The 13,219-nt window shown below is 50.0% G+C and overlaps 1 protein-coding gene across 3 annotated transcripts in view; it reads left to right on the top strand.

Moving 5' to 3' along the window:
• Nucleotides 1-13,219, top strand: part of KATNIP (katanin interacting protein) — a 229,835-nt gene that overhangs the window by 125,790 nt on the left and 90,826 nt on the right. For all 3 annotated transcript variants that reach the window (XM_019988190.2, XM_070779846.1, XM_070779845.1), the window contains 3 exons: nt 9,896-10,068; nt 11,043-11,102; nt 12,562-12,668. In XM_019988190.2, the coding sequence (XP_019843749.2) occupies nt 9,896-10,068; nt 11,043-11,102; nt 12,562-12,668 (340 nt within the window). The remainder of the gene's footprint in view (nt 1-9,895; nt 10,069-11,042; nt 11,103-12,561; nt 12,669-13,219) is intronic.

Here is a 13,219-nt window from a genome sequence, read left to right on the forward strand (position 1 = left end):
AAATATTCACCAGACATCATTATTATTACTGTTGTTGTTACAATAGTCAACTGTAATTTGGATTTGCTTGTATTGCTGTGCCCTTCACTCCTGACTATTTCTGGGCCACCCTGATTCTCAGACTGGAGCCCCAAGTCTGTCACCAGCTCTGTGCAGTTTCTCAGCTTTGCAGAAGCTCTTAGAATCAGCAGCACCTTGAGGGGAAGCACTTCCCAGGTGCTGAGTTCACCTCTCTGGGTTTCTCATTTCCTGCCTGTAACCCTTCATAGTCTTATTCACTCTCCATGCCTTCAAACAGATTTCTCTTTATAAACAGAGTTTCATAATACTATTTGGTCCAGGCTTTCTGCTTGTGTTCCAAGGATGGGTTGATCTGGATTAGCTAGCTAGCTAGCCATTACCATAAGTGTAACCTATGGCCTGCACTCTTAAAAGAGTTATTTCTCTCCTTGTCCCTTTATCTGTGACCAAAGTCATAAAATTGAATTTGTGTCAATTAAATGTACATATAGGCAACTCCACGAGAGTTTAATTCCTCTCTATCACTATAATTATCCCTGCTTCTAATGAAAGGGCCTCATGTCTTGGATTACTTTGGTCTCGATCAAATAGCCTTTCAGGAAAGGACCTGTTGTCTTGTTGCGGGTGAGAGAACATTAGTCTTTAATGTAGAAAGTTTACTGTCCAAGGTGTCAGAGTGCTTTAGGGAAGTGATATATCTGAACCACTTTTCCCAGACAAGCTGCCAACGTAGAAATAAAGTAACACCCCTCAGCATGAGTGAATTAGAAGATCTTGACAGCCCTGCAGTTAGCATTGCTGTCAAGAAGACCTGCTGCAGAAAGACCATTCTGCCAAAGTCCAGGGTCTCATAATACGTGTCAGTGTTCACGATTAACAGCAAGGGTCAGAAATCCAAACCGGCTGAAGCAACAAGGGAAAATGTATTGCTCACAGATCTGAAAAGTCTGGGACTATAATCTAGCTTCAGGCATGGTGGGATCCAGGTGTTCAGACAATGCTATCACCAGGAAGGTGTTTCTTTATCACTTAGCTCTACTCTCCTCTAATCCAGTGCATCTCAGACTTGAACATGCATCAGAATTATGTGATAAATAAGCAAATTAACACCCCATTTTTGGACCCTGCCCCAGTTTCTAATTCAGTGCATCTAGGGTGGAACATAAGTGTTTTAATTCTTAGTAAGTTCCAGGTGATACTGATTTTACTGCTCCAGGGACCACACTTTGGGAACCACATCTATAGTCTCAGGCACGGCCCAGAGATGGTCCCTGGTGGCTCCTCTTCCTAACAGTCCCAGAAGAGTCCAAGAACCATCTCTCCCCTGAACTGATCTCTAAACTCCACAGTCAAGGAGAGGCACCTGTTTTCTTGTGGGCCCAGACAGGGCCAGGAGTGGGGGTAGATGCAGTTGCCTCCAAACCATGTGGACTGAGAAGCTGGGGAAGAGGTGGTTCCCTGAAGGAAAACATGGATGCCATGAAGGTCACTGTCTCTGGAGCCGGAAAGTAACTGCTGCTCATTTCATATAAAAATTAACTACACAGGACATTTTGCTACAAATTCTTCAGAGGCCAGGTATGGAGCAAAGGACTGTAATATGCAAGAGGAAAGAGTAGAAGTTGCTTAGTCAGTGAGGAGGAGATTGGGGGCTGACACCTTCCTTGAACATCATTAAAAATCATGTGCATTCCTGAACTCACGATGAGACAGCAGCGGAAAGATGAGTGTTAAGGGCTGCAGAGAGCATCTGCCCCTAGAGGCCCCCAAACAAGCTTTAGAGATGAGATGAGCACAGGCTTTGACAAGCCAGGTGTAACAGCTATCTCCTGCTGCCTGACAATCCCCTCCACGCTATAGTGGCTGCAAGCAACAATGCTTTTTATTATTGCTGCGGGTGGACTGGCTGGTTCCATAGTGAGCTAGTGGGCTGGATGAGCTCACATGGCCTCACTCACAGTGTCTGGCAGGCCCCCTGGCCCAAGGACCTCAGCTGGGACAATTTATCTCTGCTCCATGTGGTCTCATTATCCAGCACCTGGGGGTCTCTAGGCAGCCAGAGAGAACACGCCTCAGCATGTAAGTGCTTTTTAAAGGATCTGCTCAGTTGTGACTGCGAAGGACCTGTTGGCCAAAGGAAGTCACCAGGCCAAGCCCAGCTAGAGAAATAGGCTCCAGCTACCTCTTGATGGGGGGGCTTCCCAAGTGGTGCTAGTGGTAAAAACAAACAAACAAACAAACAAACAAACAAAAAAAAAAAAACGGCCTGCCAATGCAGGAGACCTGAGACCCAGATTTGATCCCTGGGTCAGCAAGATCCCCTGGAGGAGGACATGGCAACCCACTCCAGTGTTCTTGCCTGGAGAATCCCCATGGACAGAGGAGCCTGGCGGGCTACAGTCCATAGGGTTGCAGAGTCAGACATGACTGAAGCAACTGAGCAAGCACTCACCTCTTGATGGAGGGTGTGGCAGTGTCACAGCATGATGCGGCATGTTGCATGTGGGAGTCGTTTGTGGTCATTTGTCACAGTCTCCTGAACCATGGGAAGCAGGTAATGGATGAGACTGTGTGTGCATTCTCAGTGAGTCAGGTTAAAATGCACAGAGGCTCTGGAGCACTCAGATGTCAGAGATCCTCCCAGCAGGCAGCCCCCATCCCCCTCCTGGCTGGATTTCAGAGGGAGTGTGGGCAGCTCAAGACAGAACGGGGCTAAGTCAGCCATTTCCCTAGACCTTTCACCATACACATCACGCAGTTGCCAGTCTGAGGGGCATGTGACCACCACTGTGGAAACTGGAGGGCCAATGCCCTGCCTACAGGGGGCGCCGCTCCCCACCTCATAGCTGCCATGTAGGCATGCATGGCAAGGGCTGTCAGGTCACATGACTTTTCAAGAGAGGCCAGGAATCCCGATTTTCACGTGAATTTCCTCTTTTTTAAAAAAATGTATTTTAACTTAACATCTGTTTCCAATTACAAAAGTCACTCAACACAATCTACAGGCTTGCCTCAGCCACTGGGCTTTGGGTCTATGAGCTCTGCACTAGACCTGTGTGATTCTCAGATGTAATGTTTGCCATTTCATCGGATTCCCGGCTGACCTCAAAGACCACTTGCCTCTGGGAAGGGGCCATTTTGCTAAGACTCTGAATCACTGAGTGACAGCCAGCGGGTGGGGAGAAGCTGCCTGGCTGGAGAGCCAACTGGACAGCCCACGTCTCTCGTCTTCTTTGTGACATGTGCTGCGTTCACGGTAAATCTCCTCAGTTGATACGCTCTTGTTTCCAGAGATGAAAGCCAAGTTCTAGCGAAGCGAGGAGAAAGTGCAGTTCACAGAAGAGGGGTAGTTTTCAACCAGAAAAGAGCAGCTTTGGGATAAATTTAAATGTACCATTTGGCTTTTGCTGGTGGCACTGATCTATTGTGTGAATAAATCCACTGTTCTCCACAGCTGTGATGAGAATAAATCCAGCCTCACATGGGCTCAGGCCGGTGCAGAAACAGCTCACCCAAATGAGCAAGGGGAAGTTCCAACGAAATCAAAAGGCGGCACCCTCATGTGCAATGAGGAGATGCAGTCCACACAGCCCGGCAGCGGGGGTGTGAATCAGGAGGACGCGGGCAGTGTGTACACATTTCTGGGCAGCCATGGGTGGGGAGAACTCTGGTAGTGGAGCTGCGGCACTGACCTTCACTGGGAGAAAGGCTGATTTAATTTTTAAAAGCATCTTCTTAGCATAATATGACTCAAAGGGCACAGGCAGGACCCAACAACCATGTTGTCGCGGGAGCGTTCCCTCCCAAATGAAATACACTCAGGGCAGAAGGGTTTGTGCAGGTAAAACTGGACCCTGCGTGAAGAAAATGCCTTCCTGGTTATCCTTTCCCAAGAAAAGGAAAGTGTAAGGCTACAGATAATTGTCTTAGATGCGCCGCTCCACCCCAGCCCCAGGTCACTGAGATGTGAGAGGAGGAGGCTTTTGCCCACGTGGTGGTGGTGGTTTACTCGCTCAGTTGTATCCAACTCTTGCGACCTCTTCGACTGCAGCCTGCCAGGCTCCTCTGTCCATGGAATTTTCCAGGCAAGAACACTGGAGCGGGTTGCCATTTCCTACTCCAGGGGATCTTCCCAACCCAGGGATCGAACCCGGGTCTCCCACATTGCAGGCAGATTCTTTACCTTCTGAGCCACCTGGGAAGTCCCACATAGTGATAGTAAAAAGGCACGGGCCACCACGTAGTGCCGCTTTTTTGACTGACTTTGTAAGTGTTCTAAGCAGGAAATGCAGAAGGAGCTTACGGGAGAATGGATACTTGTGTTATGTATGGCTCAGTCCCTTTGATGTCCACCTGGAAGTATCACAACACTGTTCATTGGCTGTGTGTGTGTGTATGTTCAGTCGCTCAGCCTGGCAGGTTCTTCTGCCCGTGGAATTTTCCAGGCAAGAATACTGGAGTAGGCTGCCATTTCCTATTCCATCATTGGCTATACCTCAGTACAAAATAAAAAGTTTAGTAAGAAAAAGTCACAAACATCCAAAAAGGAAAAAGAAGGAACTTATGAATCGCCCAGGTTCTCCTTATCCTTGTGCTGCCAGAATCTCGCACTGACACTGGGGTTTGTACCCCTAGATCAGAGTGTTGATGTGTTTGTTTAACTGTACACAAGCTCTTCAGCCCTTATTTATGGGGTCTTCTCTAGGATCTGAAGGGACCTTGAATTTCTCAGCTCTGCTTTATTGCAGATGGTGGAGGGAACAATATGTTTTATGGACATTCACAGATACTGAGACTGACGAGGTTCAGAGTTGAAATCACTTTCCACCCATTAATCGCGCTGGGAACCAGGGTGTAGCGTTAAACAGGTAGGCGTGGCCTCCTGGAGTGGCAGGAGGCCTCTAAGGCGTAGCTGGCCCTGGGGTCCCATGAGAGCCCATCTGAGGCCTCTCCAGCCCTGCTGCCCACCAGACTTCCCCTCGCTCCCCCAGCCCAGCCCCCGTGCCATTCCTCAGTGTGCCAAACCCCTCCCACCACAGGGCCTTGGCATCTGCTGCCCCCTTGACCTGGAGGAGCCTCCCCATCTGGGTGTTCACAAGGCTCAGCACTCTAAGGTCTCCACTCAGATGTCACCTCCCCTGACTGAGGCTCTGAAATAGTTTCCTTCCCCTCCTGTCATCTCCGGCCTTGATTTTCCTCCCAGAACGCGTCACCTACTGCCGGCCTGTCCTGTGCACTGATCCACGTCTGTCTCCGCCCCGTGACTGGGAGGTCTGTGAGGATGGGCTGCGCCTGTTCACCCACGTCTGTGCCCCCCACCCACCCAGACCAGCATCTCATCTCACAGTGTAGTGACAGTCGAGAGCCTGTGGCATTAATGCCTGTGCCACGTGGGGAGCCCGTTTCTGCTTCAGCTCCCCTTGGGGTGAGGGTGCACTGATGCTTCAGGATTCCTCAGTTCCAGCTCCAGAGGAGCCCACGGCCATGCCTTCCTTTCACCCTCTTTTCCATCCCCCAGCTGCTTCAGGGACCTGCGTGAGGAAGATCCCAGTGGCCTTACCACACCCCCTGGACCCGCCGTGTTTCCATAGCAATGCGGGTCCCCACCTTCATCAGCTCCCTCCAGCTCTCACCTGCTCATCCCTCAAGGGGCAGAGCAGGCCGAGTAGCTGATAAGAAAGGAAAACAGTTAAAGCAGCCTTGACCAGGGAGACCGGAATCCCCAGGTCACGTTGCCGGCAGTGCTTACCATCTGTCCCCAGGAGCAGCACTTGAGCCACGGCAAACATCAGAGTCAGAATGACCCACCACCGCTATCACCCAGGCCAGCCTGCCACCCAAAGGCCCATAAAGGTTCCTTTGGGTGCCCTTGACTTGCCTGGGGGAGTAGCTTGGACTTGCCATGACCTATATCAGACCAGCCCTTGAGTTCTGTTGGCTTTCATGTTTCCTAAAAACTGGAGTACTTTATGAACAAATACAATTTAGGGTTCAGTTCAGTTGCTCAGTCGTGTCTGACTCTGCGACCCCATGGACTGCAGCATGCCAGGCTTCCCTGTCCATCACTAACTCCCGGAACTTGCTCAAACTCATGTCCATCGAGTCGGTGATGCCATCCAACCAACTCATCCTCTGTCATTTCATATTCTAGCTTTTCATTTCATATTCTAGCTTTTCTTTGGGAAAAAAAGTTGGCAACACTAGAAGCACAGCACTATCTATCTGGTAGGTGTTGGCTGGAGCTTGGCGGTGGCTCAGCTGTTCCTCCCCATCTCCCCCACTCTCTCCTTCTTCCCCACCCCCCAAATTCAGTCTCAATTACTCAGTAATTAATAAGTAATTACTTAGTCCCCAGACATTCACCTTGAAAACCCCTCTACTGGATGCCTGGTAGAAATTGGTGTCCCTTCCTTTTAGCTTAGGTTTTCCATCAGCCCAATGGCAACCCACTCCAGTATTCTTGCCTGGAGAATCCCATGGACAGAGGAGCCTGGCGGGTTATAGTCCATGGGGTCACAAAAGAGTCAGGCGTGACTGGACGAGCACGCACGTGCCGCACCTTTTCTGTCAGCCCAGTGTCTGGCTGTCCTGGAAGCCACCCCAGTAGAGCTGCTGTGTGTGTCCTTCCCTCTCCAGCCAAAGCCATTCTTGATGTTGCTACTTGAACTCTCATTTAGATGCAAAATACAACAGAACATAGCAGGAGGGTAAAGGGCTCCAGCTGAATCTTTGATAACCATGGGCGCCTGTTTACTGAGGTCATGGGGATTGAAGGCTGCTGGTTTTTTAACAAGTCTTTGCACCAGGCCAGATATATATATGTAGTCCATATAGTCAAAGTATGGTTTTTCCAGTAGTCATGTACTGATGTGAGAGTTGGACCATCAAGAAGACTGAGCACCAAAGAATTGATGCTTTTGAACTGTGGTGCTGGAGAAGACTCTTGAGAGTCCCTTCGACAGCAAGGAGATCAAAGCAGTCAATCCTAAAGGAAATCAACCCTGAATATTCATGAGAAGGACTGATGCTGAAGGTGAAGCTCCAGTACTTTGGCCACCTGATGCAAAGGGCCAACTCATTGGAAAAGGCTCTGATGCTGGGGAAGATTGAAGGCAGGAGGAGAAGGGGATGACAGAGGATGAGATGGTTGAATGGCATCACTGACTCAATGCACCTGAGTTTGAGCAAACTCTGAGAGATGTTGAAGGACTGGGAAGCCTGCAGACACAACTGCAGGACTGGGAAGCCTGCAGTTCATGGGGTCGCAAAGAGTTGGACAAGACTTAGTGACCGAACAACAACAAAACCCCAGAGGATTCATACATGTTAATTCCCAGTTATTTGGTTATAAACCAACGTTAATGTCAATCCTTGATACTATTGTTTGTTTTTCTGTGGATTTTTTTGTTGTTGTTTTGCCTGTACTGAGTCTTCGTTTCTGCCCATGAGTCTCGGGAAGCAGGGGTTACGCTTCATTGCCGTGCACAGGCTTCCCTCATTGCGGTGGCTTCTCCTGTTGCAGAGCATGGGCTTTAGGCACGCAGGCTCAGTAGTTGTGGTGCACAGGCTTAGTTACTCCGGTGTGTGGGATCTTCCCAGATCAGGGGTTGAACGTTCCCTGCATTGGCAGGTGGAATCTTAACCACGAGGCCACCAGGGAGGTCAGGAGACTATTGTTAAGTGGTGCCATCCAGTTGCCGATGTTGAATTCATGTCTCCAGCCCAGACCACCCTCCCAAACTTCACACTCATGTGTGTGCAGGCCAACTGGACAGCTCCACCCTGATGCCAATCACATCTCTCGGTTCCAAGCTGCCCTTGCTCTTCTCTTCCAAACCTGCTCCTCCCACAGCCCTCCCCAGCTCAACCAAGAGCAACCCCATCATCCACTTCCTCAGACCAAAGTCTTGGAGTCATCCTTGTCTCCTCTCTTTCTGTACCCACCACATCTACTCTGGCCGGAAATCCTGTTGGCTCCATCTGTAACATACACGCAGAAACTGACCACACTCTATGTCGCCCCTCCCCTGCACAGCTGCAGGAGCCTGGCCCCTCTGCTTTCCCCTTCATCTCCCTTCATTCTGGTCTCCATTCAGCACCTAAGTCAGATCAGGTCCCCTGCTCTAGAGCCTTTGACTCCTCAGTTCTCTCAGAGTTATGACCTTACAGTGTCTTCCAAGGCCCTGTGTGACCTGTCCTCCCCACCCCTTCTCAAATCTCTCCCTTCGCACTGGTGTGTGGACCACACTTCCCCAGTGCTCAGCGAGGCCCATCTTGCCATCCTGTACTTTCCATCTCTGTTACCCTGCTCTGTTTTTATTGTTTTTCCCTATCATCTCCTGGCATGGAACACCCTAGACTATTTATTGTTTCTCCAGCTATTGCCTCCCTCCACAAAGGTGAGACTCTTGGTCTGTCTGGTCACCGCTGTCCCCAGTACTAACAACAGAGCCTGGCAGAGTGGCACTCAATATATATTTGCCTAGAGGATGAAATTCAGTAGGTTAAAGCCTCTTTAAACATCCCAATGGCAACATTTTGAGCAGTTCTGTTTTTAAATAGAGATTAAAAAAAAAAAAAAACAGAATCCAAATATGAGTAATTGAGATGTTATCATAAGACACCCCACATGTTCATTGCCTAACCTAGGCAATAGTCAGTTGATGGCCAATTTCACCTGTGACCCCACCCATTCCCCACCTGATTATGAAGCAAATTCAAGTCGTCATGTTTATCTGTAGATATTTTAGAATGCCTTTTGTTTTTTATAGCTGCATAGTATTCCACTGGGTGAACAAATCACCCAGGGATAGTACCTACGTGCTGGGGCTTCCCTGGTGGCTCAGTGGTAAAGAACCCACTTGGCAGGAGACTTGGGTTTGATCCCTGGGTCAGGAAGACCCCCTTGAGGAGGAAGTGGTAACCCACTGCAGTATTCTTGCCTGGGAAATCCCACGGACAGAAGGAGCCTGGAAGGCAATAGTCCATGGAGTCGCAAAAGAGTCAGACACAACTTAGTGACTAAACAAGAACAACAGAACATAACGTGATGTATTTTTTTTTCAACCAGTCTTGTTGGGTACTTTTTGCATATCACTTTATAAAGTCACTGTTCACTCATTAGAACTTCTACCATCAACTTCAGTTTTGCAATACTTTTTTTCTTCAACTGAAGAGTAGTTTCTTTGTAAATCTTGTTACCCACACAAAAACAAAATAAACTAAAGCACAATGATTCCGAACCACCCGTTCTTCTCCACAATATTAGGGATTATTCTTTATAGGCACTTTGCTAGATGTCTAATTTTTTAACTTTTTATTTCGATTTTGGATGTAAAGGCAAACTGCAAGGACAGTACAACCAACACCCCCATCCCCCCAGGTTCACCACTTGCTAACATTTTGCTGCGGTTGCTTTATGTTTGCTCTCTCATTTGAGATTAAATTGTAGACAGCATTCCCCTTTACCCTGAACACTGCAGTATGTATCTCCTAAGGACAGGGGCATTCATCTTCCATCGCTACAGTGTACTTACATGTGACATTCAGGATATCTAGCATTAATACAATACTGTTATCCAAGCCACAGCCTCTACTCGGATTTCTCCACTTGCTACAATTATGTTCTTTAGTGTGATGTCTGCCCACCCAGGATCCACCCCCAGGATCGCTATTGCATTCAGCTGCCGTTTCTGCCCCAGCCCCTTTCATCCGGAGCATCTCTCCAGTTTATCTTTGTCTTTCTTGACCTTTACATTTTTGGAGAGTACAGGCCAGTTGTTTTATAGAATGTTCCTCAGTTTGAGTCTAATCGATTTGGAGCAACCCTCCCAGAATGCAGTCTAAAACAGAACCCCCTGCTTTCCGCCCCCAGGACCCGGGAGCCGCCGAGAGAGACCCCTATCCGCAACCCGGAAACCAGTGCGCGAGGATGAGGACCGAGAGGAAGATGCCTCGGCTGTGCTGAGAGCCATCCAGGTGGAGAACGAGGCCCTGCAGAGGGCGATCCTCAGCAGAAAGTCTGAGCCCCCCACCAGCCCACCGCAGGTGCGTTCCCTGCAGCGGGAAAGCATGGAGTAGGACTCGGGCTACTCGGGGACCAGGCGGTGTCTGAGCCGTGCTTGCCGAGAGCACGTGGTTAGGAGAGAGAGCTGTGGGGGCGCCCCTGACCTCACACCAATCAGCCTGTCCACTGCCTGATTCTCGCTGACCCATCCAAGTCCCCATTTCCTCCGCCTCCTTTCCATCTTTTGGTCCTAAGTGCTTCCAGTCCTTGCTGATTTCCCTGCAAACCCTGAACACCTTAAACCAGGGTTGTAGACTGGTACATCAGAGAAAGAATGGAGACAACAGCCACCTCTGGCTGCTCTGGAAAGACCCCCTTTCCCAGAGCATGAGCCCTTCCGGCCTCAGCAGTCCTCACCACTCCCTAAAGCCCCGCCCCTGGCCTGCTTCACCTACTTGGGAAGCTCCCCCACCCCTGGCCCTACAGGAGTTTAAGTTGGCGCCCACAGCCTTGGCATTTGAGCAGCAAACAGAAAGATGGGTGATGGGGTGGACTGGGGGGCTTCAGGCATGCCTCGGTGTCCACATCCTTTCTCAGAAGCGTGTTCCCTGACTCACCTGTTGAAACCCTTTGCCTTAACTTGCTCCGCTTGACGCTCACAGTAGTCCTGAGACAGGCAGGACTGGTTTCATGACCCTGTTTTCTAGATATGGCTGATGGCACCCAGGAATCAGAGGGGCTTTCTCGGGGCATGTCTGTCTATGGCAGTGGCTGAGATCTGAGTGCCTACAAGCCTAGAGCCCCATCCACACCACCAGTTGCTCCCCAGGCCCTGTCTCAGGCTACTCTTTGGGGCTATCATCAAGCATCATCTGTTGCCTATTTTCTTGGTGCTCAGCCCTATGCCCCCGACATTCGCGTCTGTGATCCCAAGACGGTCTTTGTCTCTGTCGGTGAAGGGGGTGCAGTGGATGGCTTTATTCTGACCTCAGATCATGTGATTCCATCATTCCAGGACACAGAGGGACCACGAGCAAAGTCCTGGACCAGTCTGCTCAAGGAGGAGACCCCTGAGGTCAGTGAAGTCCTGAGAGGAACAATAGAGCGCCGTGCCCAACAGCGCCCGACAGTCTCGAGAGGGCCTCCCTGCCACGGTCCCAGCGGGCCCTCACTGTGCTTCCTGAGCATGCCGGCATTCTGCCCATCTCCCAGCTCGGGAGACCCGGGCTGGAGCGCTTTGCCCATGAGTATGAGCGGAAGCCAGAACTCACCCAGGCCTGCTGACTCCCAGTCCCTTGTTAGGTTTCTATTTTTTTCACAAGATAATACAAAAACAGATCTTAGTATCCCAGATAAATATATATATCTGCCTAGTTGGATTAGGCCAATTTTAGCAAAGGTGGCCCCAGGAAAGATGGATTTGAGTTAATAAAACAGCTGGGAATGTCTTTGCTAGTGTGCCCAAGGCTACTCCACGTCCTCAGAATACAGAGGTGGCCGAGACAGACCAGATTAGCCCCTGGCCTCAGGGAGCTTGCAGCCAACGTTGCAATTAAGCCATCCATAACCCGGTGACTTCAGAGAGAGATGACAATAAACAGTGCTAAAGGTCAGGGTGGGAGACTGTGGGATGGTGGCTGCCTCCCACGGGGTGGTCTGAGGAGGCCCCTTGGAAGGCATCCGGTCTAGGCTGAGCCCTGTCTATTAAGAAGGAGTCAGCCAGCAAGAGAATAGCATTCCCTGTGGAAGGAACGGGGGAAAGCTTTGAAGTGGGAATGAGCCTAGCCCAATCCGGGAGGGGAGGAACTCCTGGAGGAGAAGAGGGCAGGGGAAGTAGGGGGTGGGCAGTGGGGAACTGGAGAGAGAGCTCATGAAATAGAGTGCTAGGCAGGGCAGCACCCCAGAGCAACACTATGGTTTTCTTTTTGCAACCCTCCTGCTTTTTCTATTATTTCCTGGTCCTCTGAAACTGTTGCCAGTCAATATTTCTGACAGGTTTGCCACACTGCCTACCCTGTGGTCCAGGATTTCTGGATGACCTGACCCCTGATTCACAGAGCTTCCAATGACTACAATTACTTGCAGATAGAGACCAAAGCACATTTTTAGTTCAGATGATAAATGAAAAAGAAGGGGAAAAGGCTTGGAGGATTGAAAATCAAAGGGTCTAATGTTACTGGAATTCTCCACAGAGTCCCATTACTTTGTGGCAAACAGCACAGAGGTTCACTGGAGGTGGGCAAAGGTTTTGATGAGAGAGAAATTTTTCAATAGCTCATTGAAGCTGATCATTCCCTGGGACTTCCCAGATCATAAGAAACGGAGACCCCGTCTTTTGCCGAAGATCGTGTGAGGGTTTTCTAGAAATCTAATCAGCCCCAGGCAGCTGCTGTTACCCTCATTCCAGCTCCTAGTTGCCCACAACGGGGCTGATGATCTGTGGAGCGTGTCCTTTTGACCATGGCTCTGCTGTGGCTTGGGCCAGGAGGGTCGCCTCAGACATCTGTCTCATGAGCCTTTGCATCCTTCCTCAGCTGCCTCCCATCACCACAGTGACCAGCACGCAGGAGCCAGCCAGGGCAGCAGGGGGAGCCAGAGCCGTCAGTGAAGCCATCGACAGAATTGGCCTTTTGGGGAGCAGGTACTTATCTAAGCGGCTTCAGAACGAAAACAAGCAGCCCATAGTCATGCAGCCATGAGAATCTTATTAACTGAGGTTTTTCTTTGCATTTCCTATATGATTCCAGACCATTTAAAGCTGGTTGCTTAGACTGTATCCCCCCTCCCCCTCCCTTCAGCCCAGAAGCATGAAATTGACTTGATTGCTTTCAGACCCGTCTCTTGGCTTGTTGGGTTTGGTTCAGCCAGTGTAAAACTTCAATCTTCTCCGAGCTTTCCAGGGAAGCAGCCCACACGGCAGGCAGTGACCCAAAGCAGTGCCCTTTGAACCTTCTTTTCTCTATTCAGAGTTCGTTCAAACTCTGCTTTCTAGTCCCTTCACACGTAGCTTCAGTGATCGGCACTGTCAGATTTTATTATCAAAATAAAGGCTTTCCTCTAGTCTTCGGGCCACATCGATCTTCAGAAAGATGCACCAGCCGGAGCCAGTAGGTTCAAGAATGCACTCGTGCCCCGCCGCACTCCGCAGGCTGCCGTGGAGAGTGGGCGCATGCTAGGCTGTGCAGTGCTGAG

This window comes from Bos indicus, chromosome 25, assembly GCF_029378745.1.
Source record: "Bos indicus isolate NIAB-ARS_2022 breed Sahiwal x Tharparkar chromosome 25, NIAB-ARS_B.indTharparkar_mat_pri_1.0, whole genome shotgun sequence".
In the NCBI taxonomy this organism is placed as follows: domain Eukaryota; kingdom Metazoa; phylum Chordata; class Mammalia; order Artiodactyla; family Bovidae; genus Bos; species Bos indicus.